The following is a 26,026-nucleotide window of genomic DNA, read 5'->3' on the forward strand; positions in this document are numbered from 1 at the left end:
TTAAATGACAAACCAAGAGGCCATCCTACTATTGAGGTCAAGGCTGTATTGGTATCCTATCTGGCTGAGAATGGTCACAATGGAGGATTCCAGGCACTGGAACTTGAAGTTGGAAGGTTTCTAGACATACCTTATGGGACATTCTCAGACTTGGTCATTTCCTAAAGGAATAGGTTTTGGTAAGAAAATCACCCTTATATATTCCAGGTTGCTACAAAATAGTACAGCAGAGTAAAAGTCTAAAGTTGGCAGCCAGTCCAGTCAAACAAAGTCAAATGCCTTTTGTTCACTAGTTAGTCCTTCAAAAAATAGTATTCAGTAGAATAGGGAAAAAGGTTTAAAAAAAAACCCAGTTGTAAATGAATTATGTGTAAAATATAAGTTCTTGTGACTACCTCAATGGACTCACCCGAAGAAAGAAAGGAAACTTCCTGCCATAGAAGCCGACCCGAAAGAACTCGGGTTCTAGGCGTTGCTGCTCCATGATGTTGTCATAGTAGCTGGCCTCCATTTTCTGTGAATGAAAAAGGCAGTTGCCTTCAGGCTGGCCTGACTGCTAGTGGTGTCCAAAGCAAGTTCTCCCAGGCCCAAGAAGACATTATCTTTTGGAAACAGAACATGGCAACTCAGACTGTGTAAGAAGTGAGCCCTTTACCATGATCAGCCTCTTCTCAGGTGGCAGCATGATGGCAGAAGCAGACCTCCTCCTTCATCATCTTCTGACAGTGGGGTGGGGACAGTGGCTGAGTGTCCTACCCAGTGTGACCCAGTGTGTAGACCCAACCCCACACAGATCCAGGCTTCTTGGTCTTTCAGGGGCACATGTTTAACATGGACTTCCCCCAGGGATTTCTGGTTTTGGTTGACACTCATTACACACAAGTTGACTTCTGGCTGGTGTTAGTTATAGGTGGTTGGTTAATAGCTCTTCTCAGCACCACTTTCCATCAGTCCAGCTGCATTGCTCTTGTCCATCTATCATCTGACTGACAAGGCTAACAGTCATAGTGAGAAAGTCTCAGTTGCCAGTATCACTGGTACTGTTCCAATTTAGGGGATCTTAAACTTTAAAAATTCAACGAATATCCATGATATCTGGCATTACCAAGGTGAGTATATTTCTTAGTACTGGCTGACCTGGCTTTACATTCAGAAAAACTTGCTGAATTTTGACTAGGAAGGTAGCTCTAGTGCACTCAATCAAGCCAGCTTGCTGGAGAGCAGTGGCCGTCAAAGACCAGTCAAGAAGCTACTTCTAGAGAACCCCATTTGTTATATAGACCCCAATCCCTACCTGGAGCAGGAAACATGGCAGAGCTACCACACGGACTGGGTGGAGGAGGATGGTGAGCTGAGACTGCCGACTTCTCTCTGCTAATGAAGTCTGTAGCTGCTTTGACTCATAATCCAGCACTAACAACCAGGAAAATTTGGGGAGACCTTCAAAGTCCATGGGACATTTCACTTAATTTTTGAATATTTTGCATCAAAGAATGGAGTAAGAACAAGGTGCTTGAAAGTGACCACAAGCCAAAGCAGAAAAAGATCTTATAAAGTTTTCAGATGAAGCATCCCTGAACAGAATCATTTTAGGAAAGCTTCTCTATAAAGTTGAGCTGCCACCTCTTTCTTCCTTGAACCCCCTCCATCTTATTCTGCATATGCTGCTTCTCCCTTCCCTGAGCACCAGTGGCTCCTGCGGTCTGGATATCATCCTTTGTCATGAGCACCAGTGGCTCCTGCGGTCTGGATATCATTCTTTGTCATATGCGTGTTTTAACTAGTTCCCCAGTCAGACTGTAAGTGTCTTGAGGGCAGGAACCTTGGCCTCTGCTTCTCTCATACTGTCCGCAGCACTAAAACAAGGGCTAGGCCCGCAGTGAATTCTCACTCAGAAGTTGATGCCAGGAAAGTGCTAGCACCTCCAGTCAGGTTTGGGATAGGGGAAGGGGCCAAGCTCACCCGAATCCAACTGAGGCTCTGATAGTCGTAGAGGCTCTCATACTGACATGCCAGCTCCCTGCACAATGGGATCCCAAACTCCCAGCTCTGTGTCAGAAATAAAAACAAGGCTTCAGCACATCAGACATCCTCAGAACAGTCCAAGCTCACATGGAACACATCAAAGGGCACAACCAAAGGCCTCCTGCAACTCATCACAAGGAACATCCACTCAAGAGGAATCTGTGGAGCACAACACATAGTGCTGTGGCTTTCTAGCTCAAGGCATAGCTCTCAAGTTTCTCCTCAAATGTCTTTACTTCAAAGAGGCCTTTCCCTGATTACCTCATCAAGGATAGGAACTCCCCCATCCCCTGCATTCTGTTTTGTTATTCTCTTTATTTTAAAAAAGTATTTACTTTTTTGTGTATTAGTCTCAATTAGATGACAAACTACATGAAGACAGGAACCCTGTTTATATACTTTATCCTCAGAGCCTAGAGGAGTGCCAAGCATGAGCAGGTATTCAATAAAGATTTATTTAATGAGTGAATGAAGGTAACAATGACTTTTACTATTTTTAAGTTTTTATTTAAATCCCAATTAGCTAACATACAGTATAATATTAGATTCTGGTGTAAGGGATCCCTGGGTGGCGCAGCGGTTTGGCGCCTGCCTTTGGCCCAGGGCGCGATCCTGGAGACCCGGGATCGAGTCCCACATCGGGCTCCTGGTGCATGGAGCCTGCTTATGTCTCTGCCTCTCTCTCTCTCTCTCTCTCTCTCTCTCTCTGCGACTATCATAAAAAAAAAAAAAAGATTCTGGTGTAAAATACAGTGATTCAACACTTCAATACAATATTCAGTGCTTACCACAACAAGTGTACTCTTAATCCCTATCACCTATTTCACTCATCCCCCCACTCTCTCCCTCTCTGGTAACCATCAGTTTGTTCTCTATAGTTAAGAACCTGTTTCTCAGTTTCTCTCTTTTCTCCCCTTTGCTTATTTGTTTTGCTTCTTAAATTCCACACGAGTGAAATCATAGGGGATTTGTCTTTCTTTGACTGATTTATTTTGCTTAGCATGATACCCTCTAGCTCCATCCATGTTGTTGCAAATGGCAGGATTTCATTCTTTTTGATGGTTGGGTAATAATATTCTCTTGTATACATATATACCACCTCTTCTTTATCCATTCATCTGTCAATGGACACTTAGGTGGAAACAATGACTTTTAAATTAAGATTACTGAAGCTCAGAAAAAAGTATGGAAGCCAAGCAGATAGTGACTACCCAAGGACTTAGTAATGGCTCTATTTCCTTTATAGAAATATTCTAGTCTTAAAGAAGGTTTCAAATGATCCTTACCTAGTCAGATCCCAGGGTGCCTCTGAGGTGTGGCCTCTGATATGGTGATAGGCCCACATAACGAGTGCCTAAGGAGGGCTTAAAAGGCCTTCACTGAAGGCCAGTATTGCTCATTTCCTCTGCTTTTTAATATAGTGCTTTGTTTTGTTAGATTGGGAATCATTGGCTTACTTGATATTTCAGCTAGGCTCTTCTCCCCAACTTCTAAGTTCTAATTAAAATTTTTTATTATAAGACATTTTAAGCATATAGAAAAATAGAAGAATGAACCCCTAGGTACTCATCACCCAGCCTCAAGAATGTCCAACTAATCGCCAGTCTTGTATCATTCAGACCCCAATTGCTTATTGCCCCCCAGAGTTTTTGAAGCAAATCTCAGACATCATATAATTTCACTCAGTCATATTTCAATATGAATGCATAAATAATAAGAACTATATTTTAAAAAATATTTGAAATAGCATCAGGGAGAAGGATAACACTATGTCATTTGGGACGTGTTTCTCAAAAAGAGCTTATTATTTCTATCCTTTGAAAGAATTAGTGCCATATGGATTGAAACTGCAGGACCAATTAAAAATATTAAAACAAATCAAAGGGAATTTTTAAATAAACTCTAGCTCCCTGAGCCAATACAATGCCTCTGCCTCAGTGGGCTAGAAAACCTCTTACACCCCCATACTGCATCTTTCAAGGGGGGACATGTCAGCCCTCTTTCTGGCTCCAAGTGCCACTAAGGCAGGCTTCAGCCAAGTACCCACAACAGGGTCTGCCTGGCAGGCAGCTCCATGGGGGCTGGCTAAGCAGCCCAGCTGTGCAGACTTCTGTCCAGCTTGCCAAGAGCACCCCGTGGGGAGCTGCTCATTTAGGTGATGAGAACCCCACGTGGGGCTAAAGGCACTCAGTCTGCTGACAGTAGCTCCTGCTAAAGCAGATCTTCTCCCCTACTGGGATCAATGCTCATCTGCTTTGCTGGCATTTCTGCCCTAATTTGTGTAATCTGCTCTCCTGCTCTAAGCCCTCCTCCTACCTACTCCCAATTATCCTTAGAGTGAGCCAGGACCAAGAGTTTGAAGACATTCTGTCAGCCTTAATGGATTGTGCTGGAACCCTGGTATGTCTGGGTGCTTTGAGAGCTGCCTTTCAACAAGGGTAAGGAATGTGCTGCAGGTATACTGCATCCCTGCTATAGTTTTTCTCTTGGTCTCCTTCTTCTGGCAGAAGACAAAGCCAACTCTAAAACTCCTTATCAATGTATGAAATCCAGTTATTTCTACCAACTCTGGCAGACGTATGCTTTTACACATCCTTGTGGCCTCTCTGAAAGGGATGGCAAAAAAGTTACATGATTTAGGGCTCACTCTAATAAAACTGGAAAGGAGCTTTGTAAAGGCCTGGGACTCCAGCCTGGTGGTCTTTGTACTTCTGTTTACACACAGCATATAAGAAGCAACAGATTCAACATTCCTTCAGAGGAGCATGGGCAACAGCAACCCTTAGTAGGAGAGCCCAAGCCCAGCTCCACAGAGAAGGCTGTGGAATACTGATTGGGTACTGATGGTCTGTATGCCAGATAATTAGAGGTCAGAGGCCTTTGTCCAGCTTCCCTTCCTGTTTGCTCCCTCTGTCCTTTGATGGAGGACTTATTCCCATCTTCACACCTCTCCTTCCTTCTTTCAACTCCCACTCTGCCAGACCCTTTTTGAGTGCTCCTCTCTGTCTGCCTGGGAATGCTGACCCTCTGTGGACTGGAGCCCAGTCCAGCTTGGGGCAGGCTTCTAGGTTAACCACCTCACCACTGGAGAGAATGGCCCTGGGCTAGACTATGACCTTGAGTTGAACTTCTGACTCAATCCTTCTAGGTGCTTATGAATAAACACAGCATCACAGGATGTTGAGTTGTCTGTACGTGGCAGATAACAGAAAGGCTGGATGTGTATGGGAGAAAAGTGGAGAGCCCGCCTTGTGAGGCAGGGTGTGCTGGCAGTGCTGAGGGCTAGAACTACTTTCCCTGCTCCTCCCCAGATTTTCCTTTTCTGCTTTCCTCCTGTTGCTAAAGTAGGTTTTCTCCTGGCACCAAGAACCCTATAGGAACACTTTTGTGTGTGTGTGACAGCCAGGTTTTGCTTTTTTTGAGCCCATAAAAAAACTTGAATGCTTTCAAGAATTGGTTAGCCCTATCTACTGGTTCTATCAGGTACTGATACACAGAAACTGGACCTTCTGTATGAACCCGAGAGGATGAATCTGACAAACATCTCTTTGAGGATGAGCTTATGAAAGGGCACAGAACCTGTTCCCTCAGAAACTCACAGCAAAAACAGGGCTGCTAGAGCAAGTGAGGGATGCTCAAGAAGGTAGTCCATGGAGTCTTCTGGTCCTCTCCCCTATCCTGGTCATCTACAGTACTCAGGCAGCTTTTGCATTTCATTCTCTTGTCTTAGTTTACTAAGCTGTAAACTTCCTTTTCTAAACACTACTGTGTGCTTAGAGTGTGGAATGAAGAGGGGAACCATTCTCCTACTGGTAGGCTCCATCAGATTAGGTTAACTCTCCACTCTGTACTCTGTGTCCCCAGAAAGAAAAGAGAATACACTAAAAGCACTCATGCACACTCCTACAATGCTCATGCCACTCCTTCCAAGCTGGCAGGGCTTGCTGGGCATGTGGATAAACGGCAGACTCAGCTGGGCTGGGTACCAGAAAGGCAGGCCTGAAAGTGTACTGGTGTGGGCCCTAAGTCCCAGCCCTGGACTGGCAAGGAGAGGAGGCTTCGGGATGGCACTGTGGATCAGTCATGCATGGGCCTCCTCCTGCGTTAGGTTACATGAGAGCTCCTGAGGATTTGGAAAGGTTCCTGCATGGATGAATGCTTCTAACAAAGATATCTCCTATGTTAAATAAAACTGATGAATGTTTCCTGATTTCTGTGCAAAACCCATCAATGTTTAAATCTTTCTTTTTTATGATGAAAAAATTCATTTAAAAAAAAAAACAATTTCCATTCAAGTCAGGAATTCAGCCACAATCGTTCCCTGAGTGATCCAAATTCAGCTTTTTAAAGCATACTCAAAGCTGAATAATCAGCAAACACTATTAACAAGACCCGAAACCAGCCATTCCAGTACATGGGCCACAACCAACATTAGATGGTCAGAGGGTCCCATGAGAAGCCTTCTGGAAAATGGGAACAGGATAGCTGGGAAGTCTCCAGGAGGCCAACACCAATGCTTACAGTGCCTGTCAGGATTACAGATTTGAGCTTGATAGGGAAGAACCACAATGAAAGAAGTTCAGTCTGTGCTGAGAGAAATTCAAGATAACATGTACAAGTGAGAGGCAGGACATACCTCCTTTGACTAAGGTTAAAATCTACTCATTCTTACAGCTTATATTTTCTATGGCAGATTAGGAAAGCTACATTAATTCTTTAAGTAAATCTAATAAATGTAAGTGGGGCCCAAAAACCCCTGCTGTAGGAGCAGCAGCATTTATAGATGTGCAAAGCTGGTATGTGGGGTTGTCTCTTACACCCTCAATCTGGAATTGGCTTCTAAGCCACAGAATTAAACTGTTATATATCTTTTTTCCCCAGAGAAAAAAATCATGCTGCCTCCAAAGGTAATGCACACCCATGGGCATCTATCCACTCACCGCCCCACACACCACCCTCTAGCTTTTGCCCTTCCCTACGTGTCGAGATGCCATGCATTATAGCAGAAGTGTAAGAGTTGAAAGGCTAGTGTAATGGCACCTACCTTGCCTTTGTTGAAGTAGTGGATGATCTTGCGGCATAGTCCCTCTTTCCGCTGCCACTCTGTCTGGGATGGGTAGTGCAGGAATTCCCGCAGTGGCCGTTCCTCCCACTGCAGCAGCTCACAGTAGAGAAGCAAAGTGAATGCGGCCTCTGTGGGGACAGGCAATGTGGAGGTCCAGGGGCTTCTCATCAGGGGTCCAGGAGTAGCCTGGTGCCAGGCGACTAGGCTAAACACCATGATAGGGCAGGGCATGTGCAGCCTGGATCAGGGACACTGGATACCAAAGGTAAGACAGAGGGACTGTGCAGCCAGCCAATAACCCTTGCCCATAGCTTTCAGGGGCCTAAGATCCTGGCAGACATTTTCCTCTCATGGCCTAATCACTAATGGGGGGCTCCAGATAAAGGATGGACTAGTTCCCTGAGAATCTGTGCACAGGTTGCCTTACTTTGGGACACTGACCTGTCAGAGAGTTGTTGGGTTCCTTTTTGGTCAACTAACTACAGCTTCTTTCCCAACCTTTTCAGACTGGCTCTTGTGGGTGAGCACTGACCAAGACTTCCCTCAGCCCTTCCTAAGCCAGCCCCAGTGCCTCTAGCATGGTTTTTTGACCTCAGCATGGCCCTTATCTCTACTATTTCTAAGAGGACCAGAGAGGAGTATAAATGGTGGTAACTATCTGATGGGCATGTAGCCAGAAGCTCCATTCCAGCATCTAAAGTTGATGCTGGAGCCAGACCAGAGGACCAGTGACACCTTACCCTGGATGTGGAACTGTTGGAGAGGGTTACAGAAGACAAAAGCAACTAAATACTATGGTTCCCTAAATTCTAAGGCATGTGTCACCCTGAATTATAACCACTGTTGTACTTGCTCATTTTTAGTGGGCCTCTCCTACTGGCAAGGTGATTAGCCCAGTTTCTGCTTGGCCTTCAAGGCCTACTCACATCCACGCCCCATGACTGTGACGAATCTCATTTCTAACTATCCCATAACCCCCTTCTAGTTTTAGCCAAATACAGCTACCTCCAGCCACTCTCCATGCTCCTTCTAATAGTCTCTCTGCCTGTGCTCTGGCCACTGACCTTCCTGTCCAGGGATGCACATGCCTCCTCACTGGATCCAGATGGGAAGTCCTTTCTTTCTGGGGGCAAGACCCTGAGGCACTCAAGGCCTCCTCTGGAACTGAGGAAACCAGGTGAGATCTTTTCCTTTCTTGGCTGTATCCTTTACAGATGTTATTCCTGAGGCCACCAGAGATGTGGTTCAGCACCCTCTCTCTATCCAAATCCCTGACCCAGCCTCTCAGTCATGGCCAGTCCTTGAGGAGTTTAGTAAATGCCTCTAGAGTCCATGAAATTTATCAAAATCTATTACTTCACCACTTTCTCAGAGGGTTGCTGGAATCATGAGTGGAAGCAGAGATTGTCATAGTCAGCCCAGTCATTTCAGATTTTAATTCTTGCCAACCTGTGTGGTCAGGAAAGGTTGTATCTATGCCATACAGTCTCTTACATTTAGAGATAAGGAAGGAGGACTCTGTGTTTCTATAAATCCATCTAATTCTAGTCATGTTTATGGACAAGAATAGCTTGAATTTCCTGGTCTGTCACACAAATTCAAGTTGTATGGCTCAAAAGCAAGGATATGGTGGCTGGTCACTACAGTGAAGAAGGTGGCTATTTGGGGGGAACTATGGTACAAGGTGATCAGGCAGGAGAGACATGCACATATACCCACCTAACTAAGAGCGGTACTCAGTAAACAGCATGACAGGCAGGCTGACTGCTGTTAAATTTATTCCATTAGAAAAGGCCTTGGGATGCCTGGGTGACTCAGTGAGTTGAGTGTCCGACTCTTGATTTCAGCTCAGGTCATGATCTCAGGTGGTGAGATCAAACCTGGAGTTGGGCTCTGTACTCTAGGGAAGTCTGCTTAAGATTCTCTCTCTCCCTTTCCCTCTTCCTGCCCCTACCCCTCCAAAAAAAGAACAGGCCTTAGTATGGATTAAGTTGTAAATACAATGAAAAGGTGTCTGGCCTGTCAGAAAGCCAGATGAACCCTCTCCATATTCTCCATTGGGAGCTCAAAGTGGGGCTGCTGTGCAGTTGCAGGGCAGGGCAGTGTAGGCTGCAAAGCAGTTCTGCCAGTGAGTTCTGGAAGTCCCAGGGTTAAGTGGGTATTTCTGTGTTATGGTCTCCCTTAGCTCTGGCTATGGAGGTCCTTAGGAAGGCTCTGCTCATGGAGTGACACTGAGCTCAGGATGCTCTGAACCTAGCACATCAGAATTTGAGGTTACCCTTGAGGCCTCACAGTGAGTAGATATGAGGCAAGGAGAGAGCAGAACAGCTTCAGACAGCAGAGGACCTGGCATGGCAGTACAAGGACGATTTCTGCCCACTTTCTCTCCACTACATGTTGCAAAGGAGTTGAGGGAAAGCAGTGAGGTGAAGGCACAGCACAGACCCCAACACTCTGCTAAGATCTGGAAGGTACCAGATCAGAGCCTTTTTCTGCCAGCTGTGCATTCCTGTCCAGCCTGTCCTCAGGGGGAGGCATGACTGTCCCCCTTCCACTCACCTGTATAGTTTTCAGCCTGCAAATGCATATCACAAAGCTTATGGATGTAGCGGATATACATCTCTTCTTTGTTAATTTCAGATTTGTAAAAATTCTATAAGAGAGAAGGAAATATACATAAAGATGAGAGAGGCTTCCACCAGTAGTGGCCATACCTGAGCTCCAGGCAGCTGGCCAAGGTCCTGGGTGTGCTGGGCAGGAGAAGGAGGGCAGGGTATGGAGGCATTCAGCACCAGAAAAAGAAAGGACCAGCCAGAAGGCACACCTGCTCCCCAGGTGTGGTGGAGCCTGTGACAGATCTGCAGGAGTGCTAAGTAGTGAGAAAGAGGAAGAGTGCCAAGGCAGACTGAGAATTAGGATATGTCAGGGTTGACTTGACCTTGCCAAGAGGCCAGGGTGGAGTTTTGCCCAAAGAGAAGCTCATGTCATTCCTTTTCCAAATGGGAATGTGACTGATGAGGTGCCAGTCTCCACGATACCAGGGACAAAGCTGAAATCTTGACTCAAACCCTTAGGCTCACAGCCACTGTAGAAGGGCCATGCCCATCACAGTGCAGGACAGAAACCATTCCACTAGGCAGATAGGAAGAAGGGCCCATGTCCTCTCACCATCAGGTTAACAGTGCAGCCAATCTTCTTATTCTCTGTTTCCTCTCCTTTCATGCAGTCCCTGGAAGGGAGAACACAAAGGAATGTCCCATGGCATAGAACTGCAGTATCATGGAGGTATCAGTATGACTAAACCCTAAATTAGGATGCCCTCCAACAGGAAATGCTTCCACAGATGGGGACTGTACAGTGAGCAACCTCTGAGCTTTGGGCCCACTTTTAGGGTTCAAAAGTCTCTGTTCAACTGAACCCCTCATTCTGGTGGCAGAGTGTAGGGCCCAGATAGTACACAGGGCATTAAGTGGCACTGACCAATATCCTCAGCACAGAAGAATTTATCAGTAAAACAGAATATTGAATCCCCAAGTCCCCAAGGAGAGGCACAGAGCTTTTCTTTCAGGGAAGTTTCTTTTTTTTTTTTTTATAATAAATTTATTTTTTATTGGTGTTCAATTTGCCAACATACAGGGAAGTTTCCTTTTGTAGGATAGTGTTTAACAGAAGCTAAGATGCTCTACTTCATGGACTGAGCTTCAGGACTCTGTGGCTACAGCAACCATAGCATGGTTGCCATGTTAACCACCTCACTGGCTTTTCTCCCTGTGGTCTCCTTCCTGTGCATTAATAAGAAGCAGCACATTTGAAGTTTCTTTCTGGCTTAGGGGTAGCTTCAGCCAGGGCTGGGTGTAGTAGGGGTCAGGGCTGGCCTGGGAGACACAGAACAATGGGAACCCTGAGAATGGATCTTTCCCTATGGAGAGAGGGGTCAAAACTACACTCCTCTTGAAGAAGCAGAGGCATGGCACGAAGAGACAAAGGAGAAGGAGAACCAGACTGGTGAATCCTGCAAGAAGCCTCCTGTGCACACAGCCAGTCAGAGTCCCATTTGCCTGTTGTGCCTCTTTGGCACCCCATACTGCTCTGGTATATAGATACAGCTCCTTGTATAGCTGTAGGTTAGAGAAAGGCTGCATAAGCGGGTTTATGGAACACTAAGATCAGGTGGAGAGGGTGCCTTGGCTTTCTCCACCTACAGGCATGGGGCACAGTGAGGAGCATCACGACTGAGAGTCAGGAGCCCTAGTCCAAGTCACTGAACCTCTGGGTGATCGTTTGACAAATGCAGTTATCTGCACCTTCCCAGCTGCAATCCAGCTCCCAGAAGGATGATGACTTTTTTGGAAGAAAGAATACTGAGAAATCTACACAACTCTCATGATATTCCACAAAGTCAAGTGTCCTTCCATCTATGGAGGGTTACTATCAGAGTTGGTGGCTCTTTGGGATTTGAAACCAAGGTCCTTCTTGTTGGGTTCCCTAATATCAGTCATAGGTATTTGGTTCCTTTGTAGCCAGATATGGGTGTCCTGAACATGCCACTGCAGAACCTTTTAGATGAATAGGAAATGCCCCTTTTGGAGCTAGCAGGGATGGGAAACTGCTGTGACTTTTCAAGAGGAGGGCCAGATGGTCAACTTGTTACAAGCAACACACAAGGTAGCAGGAGGCATCTGTCTCTCCAATAAGTTGGCCCCACATAGGGCAGTGAGATCTCAACTAGATACTTTGGCATTAAATGGTTTGTTTTTTTCTAGAAAGCATCTGAAACACTTACCAGGCATCACCTTCTGTTTGGCCATAACTAGAACTTCACTGCCAAGTCAATTAAACAAAAGCAGTGGCCTCAACCCTGTGGTGCTAGGGACATTTCCTATTCATCTTTGTGTGCTATGACCACCTTTCCGATGCACTGCAAACAGCTAACATTTTTCTTCTGTGTGGCTACTCAACAAAGATGATACCTTTTATTTTTTATTTTTTAAAGATTTTATTTATTTATTCATGAGAGACATAGAGAGAGAGAGAAGCAGAGACATAGGCAGAGGGAGAAGCAGACTCCACACATGAAGCTTGATGTGGGACTCGATCCCAGATCCCAGGATCATGCCCTGAGCCAAAGGCAGACGCTCAATCGCTGAGCCACCCGGGCATCCTGAGAGGGTATCTTTTAAAGCCAATGACTTGGGTGCAGCCACTGCTCTGCTCTCCTTCACTCTTTCTCTGGAGGATGAATAGGGAAGACTCTCCTAAAAAGGCTTCTGAAGCAACTGGCTGCGAGCATCTCGCTGGTGCTGATCTAGAGTAGGGCCAGGGCAGCCTTTAGTGAGACTGGAGAGGTGTGAGAATGAAGGTTCCATAACCTCCAGTTCCTCTGATTCCACTTAAATCCTCAAGGGTTTGGCAACTCTATCTCTGTCCCTAAGAACCACTCCCCCCAACCCTGACCTCCAGGGGGTCTGCTTCCTCACATGGAAAGTATAGCTGCCACCAGTGAGCATCTTTATATCTGACATAAAATGTCACTCACACAAAAGCTGAAGACATTAACACAAAAGTTGAAGAGGTACTCTTCAACTCTGAGGTACTCAGATGAGGTTCATGCTGGTCTAAAACGGAGTCTCCCACTCTAGGTTCAGGTCATTCTGGAGTATAACCTAAACCTATTAATTATTTGTATAATTAATGTATATACATTTAACTGCCAACAACTATTTTCTTTTCTTTTTTTTCCAACTATTTTCTTAGTAGGTTCTTACTGAACTAAACTGCATTGTGGTTGAAGAGACTTCCTTGGTTTCTGCATGGTCTCCCAATCAATCAATATGTACTGTATACCTGACAGAGAACCATCAAGTCTCCATGCAGGGAACCAGGGAGATAAGGACAAGGTCCCTATCCTTAAGGAACTGCTCTCTTCAATTGAATGAGTCAGAAAGGTGACAAATGATCATCATTCAAGGTGACTGATACTTTGAAAAAAGTATGTGCAAAGATCCAGGTAAGCTCCTATCTGCAACAGCCTCCTTGATGGAGCTTGGTGGGACGCAGTATGTAAAGAAGCCTAAAGAGAAGGATGTGAGTGGTGACAACATGGATGAAGGGGCAGGGCAGGGCTCCTGAATCAGATGTGGGTTCAGATCCTAGCAGTGGCATTTCCTACCAATGGTATTTCTTCACTGATAAAAACCAGGATAACTCTTCAGGACTGCATATGGGCTTAGATACAATGTTTATCAAGCACAGAGCACATGATATTTAATATTTTATTCATTTATTTATAGAGATGAGAGAGAGAGAGAGAGAGAGAGAGAGAGGGGCAGAGAGAGCAGAGGGAGAAGCAGGCTCCATGCAGTGAGCCTGACGTGGGACTCGATCCTGGATCTCTGGGATCACGCCCTGGACCGAAGGCGGTGCTAAACCACTGAGCTACCTGGGCTGCCCCACATGGTATGTTTTTAATAGATAAGAGCCATTATAAACATTATGGTGTTTCCTTTCCTGTTAACAAGGAGCAACAGTAGGAGGTTAGAGTGTACACATGGGCAGTGGGGACTGTCAGGGGACAGGGCTGGAGACATGGGCAAAGGCTAGTTAATGAAGGACTTTTATGCCTTGTGAAAGAGTATGAACCTTGTTTTTTTTTTTTTTTTTTTTAGGAACCATTTCTGAGACAATAAATGGAAGAGAATGAAATTGGTTTTGGCCATGAATTTGAGTTGTTTGTACAATGTAGGTACAAAAATAAAAAAGACAGCTAGAAATTAATTTTGACTCTTTCTGGTAGGCCACAATGAATAGAACTGACCTTTAGTAAATGTTTTGGTGGAGAAAAGGTTACAGAGTTTTGTCCACCCTTCTTCCCTGTCTGATGGCAGGTGCAGAAAAGGTTGGGAATGTGGCATGAGCAAAGGAGTTCACTATTCTAAAAGGGGTCCCCAAAAGGCCACTTGTGACCTCCTTAGACCCCCCCCCCCCCAAATGGGCTAAAACTCACAAAAGCACAACTGTGCTACAGGAAGAAGGGATGCTTAAGATGCAAGCCCATTTCTCAGGAATCTCATTTCCATGTCTGGCTAGTGCACTGGACACCTGAATTTTTGCAAAGCAGAAGTCTTGGCATAGCAGTACCCTCTATTCAGCAGCCACTGAAGGTGGCCTCCACTCCCTCATTTCCTGATACGTGGATTGAAAGTGCTCCCCCTAGTGTTTGCACATCTTGTAGCAGAGAAGAGACAACTACTGCTTGGTGATGGATTTCTTCTGTTATTCTTCCTCACTCCCTAGCACCTTCCTCTAGGCTCCCAAAAGGTATCCTTAGCCACCATATGAACTCTGCTGGGAAAATAAACCTGTCATGGGGGCCTCATTGCCACTTCTGGAGTAATTCAAACCCATGATATGATAGAAGGCAAGACTTCATGAAAAAATTAATTTTACATGAATTCTCAGAGTGAACACAGCATAAAGATCTCTCAGCTCACAGTCTGCTTCCTCTAATCTGTTCATGGCCAGGACCGAGGAATAGAAATAAATAGACTTTAGGCAAAGAATAGAGGCATGGAAAAGTAGGGTCTCCAGTCCCTGGAAAAACCAACTGGAAGTCCTATGAGGTCACACTTCTGCACCAGGTGACATTTCCCTACCCATCTGCCATATAGCCCTCAGGAACATCTGCACAAAGGCCTACAGTTGTTTCCTGCATTGCTAAGCTGTGCCCATTCCTCTGAGCCTTTTCTGGATGGAAAGCCAGTTGGTGGCATATCCCTGGGATACCCCCCGGTGGCACATATTATGGGGGAATCCCAGGAAGCCCTGGCCTACTTGTGGGAGAAGGCTCTTTCCCTCTCTTTCCTGCCCATCAGTAGATTCCTAATGACTAGTGATGGCACTGAAAACAAGAACATGGTTTTGAGGGCTACATGGGCTCAATTTTAAGGTCAGGGGATGTCCTTGCTGAGGAAAATATCCTGATCAGAGAAGAGGTCAGGTAGGTAGTTGCCTGAGAAGATACCTGTAGTCAAGCAGACGTTCCATGAGGCGGGTTACTGAGGTCACAAAGGAAATGCCAGTTTCACGCCATGTTTCCTGTTCAACCTTCTCCAGCAGGCTATTGGTAGGAGGGTAGGGGAAACAAACACAACATACAATTCATGAGCCTTCCCTGGGCACCAGAGTGAGGTCCCGGAGCCCATGGGGCCTGTGATGGATCTGGAGACGGCAGACTTACCACACTGCAGTCTTACCTGGGGTAGGGCCCAAACAGCTGGGTTCTACTCCATGCAGCAGAAAGCAAAGACAAGGTGATTACTGAACTGGCAGGAACAGATGAGCATATTTTTCCATTTTCCTGTATAAGTTCCTAAGGATGCCAATGAACTGAGGAAGGTGTTTTAAAGCCCCAGCCAGCCCTTTAGTGTCACTGTGAGGTTTGAGGTGAAATAGCAGCTGAGTGAGAGCCCACTGAGGATGGATCTGGCTTTGTAGTTGGCTGTCTACCTCTATCACTGCTCAAGAGGCATCCTTGGCAAACATACAAACTTATCTTTTCACATAAACCAAGAAAAAGGTTCCAACTACTCTTGAGGGTCCAGTATGAAGAGTAGTGAGGTAGCTCCAGGAGCTATATCTAGTCATCTTCACTGTCCAGGGATGCTTTCCTGTGAAATGTACCAGAGCCAAGAGCTAAACGCCCAGGTCCTTTTCTCATCTGCCAGCCCATGTTCCTGGTACCTCAGGGCAGCCTCTGGCTTCTCTGCCTTCTTACATATCTCTCCTAGGGGATGATGACCTGGACTCTCTGCTTGCTCCAGTGATAAGCCCAGGTCCAGGTCTCTTTCCTGATTCTTTTCCACACTGTCTCTCACTCCCTAAAAGTCATGAAAAGTCACCTGGAATGGCAGGTTCAGATAGAGGTCCAGCCTGGCTGCTGTTAATGCTGCCATGATGGTGATGGTCTTCCCCACACAGTGTGTGGCTTTAGCCAAAGCTTTTGGGAAAGTGAAGCTTTCCTATGTGACCCATATTACTCTAGAGAGAAGGCAGAACCATTGCTCTGGCCTCTAAGCTGTGTGGATGAAGCCGCTGTCAGTATTTTCTCAAACTACAGAGCTCTTCTGTCTTGGAGGACTGAGAAAGGTATTCTGTGAACAAAGAAGCCTGGGAAATGCTAGTCACACACCTTTTGGAGGTATTTCACATCTTTCTTTGTGTTGTAGGCTTTGAGAAATCCTAAAATACAGAGGACTGTTCAATTTTGTCTAATTGAATCTTTTTCTGAACTGATTAGCCCATGATCCACATATTTTTTTTTCCCAGCATCTTCCCCTAAACACAAATTGGGAAATGCTGCTCCATGGCTCTCAGCAGCTTTTTATCCTCAGACATGACTTAGAAGAGTTTATGAAACACTATTTGGTCAGGTAATCAGTAACTACAAGTTATTTGTGTGCTTTTTTCCTCTGTAGTAAAATCATCTGCTAGTGACTTAGGAAGAGATTTCTCTGCATTATTTCCATAATTAGAAACATCTTCAGCTAAAAGAAAAATACTATAATATGGATTAATTTTCATGAATTATAATTATTTAAATTTCAAATAAATTCAAATTTATTGTGTGACTCATCCAAGAACAAAGTGGGCAGGATATAGCAGAAAGATTTCCTGCTGTCAAAATTAGAAGATCTGAGTCTTCCCTCACAGAGCTGCTTCTCACTGGTCATTCAACTGAAGGCCTGCTAACACTTACTTTCTTGATCTCAGTTTTATCACCTCATCAGGGTAATTTTTGCTCTGACCACTTCACAGGTGTGTTGTGAGGATCAAGCAAGAAATGTCAACATATTCTGTACACTGTAAAGTTCTAAGCAAATGTACAGTATTATTATTGGAAAAATATGTTACAGGCTTATCTTTAAAATGACACTAAAACAAAATATTAAAGCTGGAAATAATGAGTAAGATGTGAGGGGACTTTAGAGCTGAAAGAGTCTTAAGATTTTGTTTTTTAGGAAGATAAAGTGTCCAACATCACTATCTAGGAGGACCATGGCTCCCCGGAGTCCCTCTTTTGGACTTAGCCCTATGGCAATTCCTATAAGGTCTCTTGGCCTCCATCAGTTCAAGACAGAAGCTATGCATGGTGGACTTGGGAGAACCCTTGACATAATTCAGTACAACCTCATTTCACAAACAGGGAAGCTGGCCTGGAGAGTGGGTACAACGTGTTAAAGTCACAATATCCATGGTAATGTTTTTTTTCAAGCTAATTATATCATGTTACAAACCAGGGACTTAAGTTTTTTCCTCTTAGAAATGCCAGCACTGAGCCCTCGCTGAGTCTCCATGGGCTGTTTGCCCAGCTGGATACAGTGCATGCTATGAAGACATATGATGATCCTTTTCCTATCAGCAAATATAAGAGCTCGGAGTTATTGCCCATCTCTACCTCTTTAGTCAACTATGGCAATCCCTGAGAGAGCTTGCTGCCTAAATGCCACCTTCCTGTTGACTAGGAACAACCCAGGTCTCTCCTGATACCTACCCTCTGAAGCTTGGGTTGCACTACCCTTTATCAGCCCACTTCACCCCCTCCCCCAGCGTGGGGTGCCATGGGCTGAAACAGCTTACAGCAGGCCGAAGAGCTCCCTGTAGCTCTCGTCGCCTTTCCCTTCTGACACCATGCTGTCCAGTTTGTCAATCAGCTCGGCCTCCACCTAGAGGGAAGCAGAGACTTTGTAAACCCATGCTGACTTCAGAGGAAGGATGGGAAATCCAGGTCCTACCACAGGTGAGGATGATGGGGAACTCCTTCCTGATTTTTTCCTTGTACCAAAAAAATCCTAGGGAAGGCAGGATCTCATCTACAGCACCAAGAAACCACCCTGTCTCCCCCGATTAGGAAGGCCTCCCACTCCAGTGGTTTAAATAAAAGTTGGAACTTACACACCTCAGATACTCTTTTCCCAGTCTAGGGACAAAAGGCAAGGATTCCCTGGAAAGAAAAGTATTTTGGATCCAAAAGAGGCCTTTATCAAGTATTCATCTTTCTTTAAAAATGCTCATTCTGAAAAATTTGTGTAAGTAAAATATATTTGGTTAGAATTTTCTCCTCTAGTCAGCCAGTCAGAAAGGAAGCTTGCTGCAGAGCTAGTCCTCACTGTAATGGCTGATATGATTCTGAGGTGAGCCAAAGATGAGTGCTTCATTCAGAGATTCTCCTTCAGGATACAAAGCTCTGCTGTTTGTCCTAGGACCTAAAAGCCCTTGGAGCGGCTGCTGCTGTCTCATCACTGGGGCCTCTGCATTTGTTATTGAATTCCTAAACTGTAGGGAGCAAGACTGCACTTGTTCCCACCTCACTGATCTGCAAGGCATTCAGCAGTGCTCAGCCTCTTTTCTAATAAGCCTCCCTGGATTTACTCTGAGGTGGGAAATTAGTTGTAAGTGGTGTGAGATAAAAATCTTTAAAACCCCTCATTAGCCTTTAAAATGTGGTATTGTGGTATTATTTATACAGATAGTTCATATAAACAAAAATGGCATGGCTGCTTTTAATGATGAGCTATAACAGAAGCATTTTCTCACTTCACATAGGGCCAAAGAGTCCTAAGGCAATGAAGTAATAAAAAAATAATTGAATTAGGAAATTCATCAAAAGCAATTATGGCTTCTGAAATCCCTTCAGCAGAAAATGAGAATGGATGAAGAAATACAGTCCTGTTATAGTGGGTCTGCTATGTGGCCAGGATCGACTCTCATACATTTATGTTTGGCCTGGTGAGTCAGCTGCTTGAATATACATTTCAGAGAAAATAGAAAATCTGAGACCAGGGGTCCTTAGGGATCAATGCCATCCATCCTTTTTTGTATGGAGAAGAGCCTTCAGCAAGGACTTGCCTGGAGTTATACAAAGTCAGAAAGAGCCAAGCCCAGAGGCCAAGGTATCTCCTTCTTGGTTCAAATTTTATCTTGTCTTACTGGGTCAATCATCTGGCTACAAGCCTCCTAGGGGAAGAAGGGTCTGTTTATAACAAGGGATCTCTCTTAACACATGCCATACAGGAAGACTGCATTTTTCAGAACAGGGCAAAGGTGGGGAGGGGACCTGGAGCAGCAGAGAGTAAAATAGTGCACACATGGGTGCAGCAGTTGCCTGGGGTTCTCAAAATGGGTCTCTGGGCCAGCATTATCAGTCATCAGAGATGTTATAGAAGTGCAAATTTTCAGGGTGCCTGAGTGGCTCAGTTGGTTATGCATCCAACTCTTGATTTTGGCTCAGGTCATGATTTCAGGGCCATGAGATTGAGCCCTGCATTGGGCTCCAGGCTCAGTAGGGAGCCTGCTTAAGATTCTCTCTCCCTTGCTCTTTACTCCTACCCCCACTTACGTGCCTGCAGGTGTGTTCCCTCTCTCAAATAAATAAATAAATCTTAAAAAAATGCAAATTCTTAGGCTCCCAATGGATCAGAAACTTGAGAAGGGGAGATGCACCCTGTTTCAAACAAGCCTTCCAGGGTAGTTCTGATACCTATTCAAGTGTTAGAACTTCTGTGTTAGGCAAAGGAGCTGGTGATAGAAGGCTGTGGGGACATTACATCATCAACCTCTGCAGTCTGGATAAAGGAAGAAGTTTTAGGAGAAACTGAGAAATCCAAAATAGGGAAGGCTGCAGATCAATGTATGCAAAACCAATGTCTTTAAGTCAAATGAAATGCTAAGTTCTTCAAATATATCATGTCATAATTGGCAATACTGACAATTTTAGGTTTGCAGAATTACTTTTATTCTATGGAACCAGGATTCCTAAAGTGACAAGTGACACCTTGTTATTCAAGACATATCAAGACAGATTCAACAACATCTGTCTTGTGACAACCAGCCACCTACTTCCGAGCAAGATAAGATATTTCCTCTTTCAGCTTATGTTTCCTTGCTTTTGAAGCAGTAACAGAGGTTAACAGTCCTCTTTGGTATTCCTGTGCCCTAGCTCTTGGAAGTGTTCAATGAATGCTAGTTTGGATTTTCGTCTCCATGAATCTAGCATGTCTCAGGTACTATGTTGAGTTCTAAGGAATAAAAGCACAAGAAATAGCCCTGTTCCCCAATAGCTAGCTCATCATCTGGTAGAGGAGGGAGGGACAACAGCTGACACAGCTCAGCATGATCAACGCTTGGGACAGTGCACAGAGAGGGTGGCCTGCAGTCTGAGACATCAATGGACAGCAGAATTTTGAAAAGTAGTGTTGTAAAAACTTAAGGAAGGCTTTTTGCTCTTTGATCCAGTGATTACAGGTGAGTTTACCTAAGAGAGGAATTAGGAATGGATATGTTTTTTGCAATATTACCAACAAAAATCTGGAATGAATCTGAGTTTCTAAAACTAGGAGCCTAACTAAAAACACTGTGATCTAAGCCATGCAAAGGAATTCTGTGGCCTCTAAACTGACATTGCAGTACCAAGAAGCATTAACTGACTGGAACAGACAGTGATGACAAAGTACTACTAAAAGGGAGATGAAAACTCAATAGACACAATGGTTCCTGAAACAAAATACACTTTTTTTTTTTAACTTCAAAACCTCAATGTATGGAAAATGTCTAAAAAAGACATACCACACCCCACTACCCAAGTTACTAATTAGTAGGATTATGGATTACATTTTTTCATTATAGCTTATTTATAATTTAAATTTTTCTACATTAAATAACTACTGGTTTTATAAGTAAAAGAAATATTTTTAGTAGGTGGGAAGAAGTAAGGGAATAGTTAACAGAGCCAAAGCTGTGGAAAGCAAAATTGGAATCAAGACAAAAAGTCACTGAAAATTGATGATTAGAAGGTAACGGGTGATCTTGAAGACAGCAGCTTCAACAGAAGTGGGTACATAATACACACTACACTGAACAGATAGGAGGAGGGTCAGAAGCAGAAAAAGGGGGATGCAAAGAGTAGACCACTCTGTTAAAATATTTGATAGGGAAGCAGCAGCAGGATTTTTCTAACCAGGGACAACAAGGTTTACATGGCTTGCTAGATATCAATTATTCAAAACAGTCTTTTTCGGGGGAGGGCGAGGCCAGAGGGAAAGGAAGAGAGAGAATCTTAAGCAGGCTCCATGCCCAGAATGTAGCCCAACATGGGACTTGGTCTCACAACCCTGAGATCATGAACTGAAATCAAGAGTTGGACTCCTAACTACTAAACCACTCAGACACTGAACAACAGTCTTAATGAGTGAAAGAACACAGCTTAACAGCTGAGTCTTAAAGTGTGAGACAAAGGAGTTCCAACTTAGTCTTCCACAAAGCTAACCTTCTTTATTCAGGAGTAGTAATGGAGGAATGCAGCCTAGCCCCTCTTTTAACAGACTCAGATGATCCATGGTGCAGCTCTGCAATGCCATCTACTTCTTGGTAACTAGGTTCTCTCATCAGGCAGTTGTGAATTTTGCACAATTAGAAGGCTGTGACAACACAGAAAAGCAACAGTTTTTTTTTTGTTTGAAGTTATTATTTCCCCAAAATATAAAGGCATTAGAGCTGCATGCTCCCCAAATGGATTTTTATGTTAAATACTATTTACCCATGATAAAGAGCATCTATAAAAAACCTAGAGCTAGCATCATACTTAATAGTGAAATACCAAATGCTTTCCCCAAAGATAAAGAGCAAAGCAAGGTTGTCCACTCTCATTACTCTTATTTAACACCAGACCAGAGGTCTTAGCCAGTGCAATGAGGTAAGAAAAAAAAAATAAGGGGTGTCTGCATGGTTCATTCGGTTAAGTGTCTGACTTTTGATTTCAGCTCAGGTCATGATCTCAGGGCTGTGAGATCAAGCCTTGCATCAGGCTCTGCACTGGGTGTGGAGCCTGTATAACATTCCCTCTCTCCCTCTCCTTCTACCCCTACACCTCCATTTGCACCTGCACACATTCTCTCTCTAAAAGAAAATATAAGAAGAGAAAATAAGAAACATACAGATTAGAAAGGAAGAAACAAAACTGTCTCTGTTTGAAGGTGATATGATTATCTAATAGAAAATCCCAAAGAATTTCCAAAAACCTTCTGGAAGTAGAAGTGAGTTTAGCAAAGGTGCAGGAAATAATATTAATATATAAAACAACTGCATTTCTATGTACTAGCAACAAACTGAAAAATAAAATTTAAAAATCAGAATAATTTATAATAACACCAAAAATAGGAAATACATATAAATCTAACAACATGTATAAGATATGTATACAGAAACTATAAAACATTAGTGAAAAAAATAAAAGAATATCTAAAAAAATGGAGATACATTGCCTTCATTGACTAGAAGTATTAAGTATTACTAAGATAGCAGTTCTTTCCAATGTGATCTATAGATTACAATGTACTCTCAATCAAAATTCCAGCAAGAAGTTCTGCAGATGTTGACATGCTAATTCTGAGACTTATAGTTAAAGGAACTAGAATAGCTAAGAAAACATTGGGGAAAAAAAAGAACGAACTTGGAGGATTTACACCACTTGATTTTAAGGCTAACTATAAAGCTACCATAACCAAGAGAGTGTGGTAATGGTAAAAGATAAGACACAGATCAATGGACTAGTAAGTCCAGAAAGAGAACTGCACACATATGGTCAACTGATTTTTGATATAGTCTTTTCTTTCAATAAAAGGTATTGGACATCCAAGTGGAAAAAGAAAAAAAAAAAAGAGTCTTGATCCCTACTTCACATCTTATACAAATGTTACCTCAAAATAGGTAATAGATCTAGATATAAAATTATATAACCTCTAGAAGAAACACAGGAGAAAAAAATTTGTGGTCCTGGGTTAGGCAAAGGGTTCTCAGATATGATTCCAAAAGTATGATCTATAGAAGAAAATTACTGATAAACTGGACTGCATAAGAATTAAAAAATTTTGTTCTATAAAAGACACTGTTTGATGTAAATGAGAAGACAAGCTAAAGACTGGGAGGAAATATTTGTAAAACATATATTCAACAAAAGACTGACACCCAGGTTACATAAAGAACTCCCAAAATTCAACGATAAGAAAACATATAACCCAATTAAAAATGAACACAAGTTTTGCATAATAATTTCACCAAAGAAAGTATAAATATGGTAAACAAAAATATTAAAAGATGCTCAACATCGTTAATCATTAAATGAATGGAAATTAAACCACCATGATATACATCTATATGCCTATTAGAATGGCTAAAATAGGGGCACCTGGGTGGCTCAGTTGGTTAAGCGTCTGACTCTTGGTTTCAGCTAGGGTTATGATCTCAGGGTCCTGGGATCGAGCCCTCTATTGGGCTCTGCACTCAGCAGAGAGAGTCTGCTTGAGGATTCTTTCTCTTTCCCTCTCCCTTTGCCCCTCCCTCCACTCACATACACACACTCTCTCTCTAAAATAAACACATACATCTTTAAAAAAGAATGGCTAAAATAAACATGCAGAGAGATAATACTGAATTCTGGTGAGCATATTGATCAACTAGAACTCTCATACAATGTTGTTGGGAAATGGTATAGCCACTTTGGAATAAAATTTGATAGCACCTCATAAAATTAAACATATATTTACCACAACATCCAACAATCCTATTCCTAGATATCTACCTAAGAAAAATGAAAGTTTATATTTATGTAAAAACCTGTAAAGAAATGTTTTTTAAGCAGCTTTATTCGTAGTCAACAAAAAGTGGAAATAATGCAAATGTCTTTTAGATGGTAAATAAACTGCAATGGAATACTACTCAGCCATAGAAAAACTGACATGTGCAACAGCATGGATGAATCTCTTGATAGCATTATGCTGAGTGAAAGAAACCAGTCTCAAAAGGCTACAGGGTACACGATTCCACTCACACGACCTTCTGGAAAAGGCCCACCTACAGTGGTGGAGAACAGATCAAGGGTTGCCATAGGTTAAGGACAGGGGGAAGGTCTGACTACAAAAAGGTAGCAAGATGGAACTTTTAGGAATTTAGGAAATCTTGGTTGTGGTGGTGGTCACATGCCTATATGCTTGCCAAAACTTGGAGAACTGTGAATCACAAAGAATGAGTTTTACTCTTTGTAAATTTAAAAATAAATAAGAATTAAAAAATTATTGTTTGCTGTTTCTTACTGTTATAATCACTCACTTTAAGATCACTGCTTTAACTCAGAGTCACAGGGTTGGGAGGGAACTTAGTGGGGAACTGGTACAGTCCCCAATCTGATACAGAAATTTCTTAGAGGCCTCCTGGGAACTTCTGCTTGAGAATCACCAGCAAAGAATTCCTCATCTCCTAAAGCAGGCCAGCTTACACTGGACAGCTCCTGTTACTAGCAAGTTATTTCTTTTATTAGATAAAATCACTTTTCCTGACACTGATCCCTACTGATTCTAGGTCTATCTTCTAGAGCTACACAGAGAAAGGAAGGGGCATCTCCTTTACCTTAGAGGTAGCAGAAGGTCTGCACAGAGGGACAGCTTGAAGCTACTTAGTCAAAAGCTAAGGGCTTACACCTCCTGAACCCACCTCTCTCTGTAGGGGTCTGTGTAATTCTGGGCTACCCTGAGCTATGAAGTCATCTGGTCTCGGCTCTAGTCTTAGAAATGCCCAGATCATGCACCAGAGAGGAAGGACAACATGCTTCCAGGGCCCTCTCCTGAATGAAGCTGGGAGGTTACAGTCTCAGCCATTCTCTCCTTGAACAGAAAGTTTCTTTCATATGATGCTCATTCCTTTCCTCTGATTCTTTCTGACCTCTAACTTCATAAAGAAAATCTATAAATCAATTCTGGCTAGCAAGTAAGGGAAAACCCCTGAATAGGATTCAAGATGGCCAAGCTCTGGCCCATTCCCACTGGAACCATGGTCTGGCCATTTGGATCATCTGCCTGGACAGAAGGGGTCCATGCAGAGGAGAGCACCCAGAATACTGTCAGGCATTTGTCTTACCTGCTTGAAGTTGCCGTTTTTCCTCTGCTCCCAGTCCATCATGTCATGAAAGATGGGAATCATGATATTCCGCACTTCTGGCTGTGGGACCAGTGTCACGCCCAGAAAAGGACCAATCATTCCCGGAATAAAGTGGATCTTATGTTCACCTGAATAACAAAACCCAATAGATATTAGTTTATGCTTTCTTTGCTCCTTCTACAGAAGCTTCCCAAGTAGGGCCACAGTATTTACTTTCAACTGCCCTGGAAGCATCTGAGAACAAAGCAAGCTCTTCCCTATGGCTTTCTGAGAATTCATAGGTAAAACTGGCCTAGCCCAGCTAAAACAAATGTTCAATAGGCACAAACTGCCTTTCCAAAGAATTCATGGAAGGCTCAGTAAACTATCTGAAAATCATTCCGAGGTCAAGGGACAGAATTCATTACGTTAGACAGAAAAGGATTTTTGAATAACCCTATGATAGTTTCAGATTGTCCTGCTCAGGGTTTATTTAGCAAGAAAAATCCATATATTTCTGCTTAAACACTATCCTTGGGGGTTCTACCTCTGGTCTAGCAGCTATAGGCCTAAAATTCATGAGCCTCTTCACTGCCTGTGCTCATGTATGCCCAAGAGGTTTTCTCCTTAGTTAGCAGGAGCCTCCTGCACAGCCCTAATAGGACAGAATAGTTCAGGGACTGTCTGTGATCCTCCCCATCCCTGCCCCTTGTCTTCCCATTGCATTTTTGATGGTAGCACTACATCTACCCAGGCCAGCTCAGCATATCCTCCAATGTTCTTATGAGGTCTTTCCATAGGAAGTGGGTAATGCAGGTTTCCCTGTGACTGGCCTGTAATCTGAGGCATATTTCTAGAGGCCAGGGCTAGTTCAGAGGACTGTGGGATAGAACTTTCCTCTTCCTAGTAGTGGTGAAATAGAATGAGCCATCTTCTAAGAGCTCTGCTTTCAGTCCTTCAGAAACTATAAAGAGG

The 26,026-nt window shown here is 43.6% G+C and overlaps 1 protein-coding gene across 12 annotated transcripts in view; it reads right to left on the reverse strand.

Annotated features, from left to right (window-relative positions):
• Nucleotides 1-26,026, reverse strand: part of DOCK3 (dedicator of cytokinesis 3) — a 504,793-nt gene that overhangs the window by 24,800 nt on the left and 453,967 nt on the right. For 11 of the 12 annotated variants that reach the window (XM_038566321.1, XM_038566316.1, XM_038566318.1 and 8 more), the window contains 9 exons: nt 25,052-25,200; nt 17,726-17,811; nt 15,343-15,369; nt 15,111-15,206; nt 10,259-10,319; nt 9,650-9,743; nt 7,070-7,218; nt 1,963-2,049; nt 410-514 (listed from right to left, as the gene is read on the reverse strand). In XM_038566321.1, the coding sequence (XP_038422249.1) occupies nt 410-514; nt 1,963-2,049; nt 7,070-7,218; nt 9,650-9,743; nt 10,259-10,319; nt 15,111-15,206; nt 15,343-15,369; nt 17,726-17,811; nt 25,052-25,200 (854 nt within the window). The remainder of the gene's footprint in view (nt 1-409; nt 515-1,962; nt 2,050-7,069; nt 7,219-9,649; nt 9,744-10,258; nt 10,320-15,110; nt 15,207-15,342; nt 15,370-17,725; nt 17,812-25,051; nt 25,201-26,026) is intronic. The other variant, XM_038566315.1, reaches the window with a different exon arrangement.

Source organism: Canis lupus, chromosome 20 (genome assembly GCF_011100685.1).
Source record: "Canis lupus familiaris isolate Mischka breed German Shepherd chromosome 20, alternate assembly UU_Cfam_GSD_1.0, whole genome shotgun sequence".
In the NCBI taxonomy this organism is placed as follows: Eukaryota; Metazoa; Chordata; class Mammalia; order Carnivora; family Canidae; genus Canis; species Canis lupus.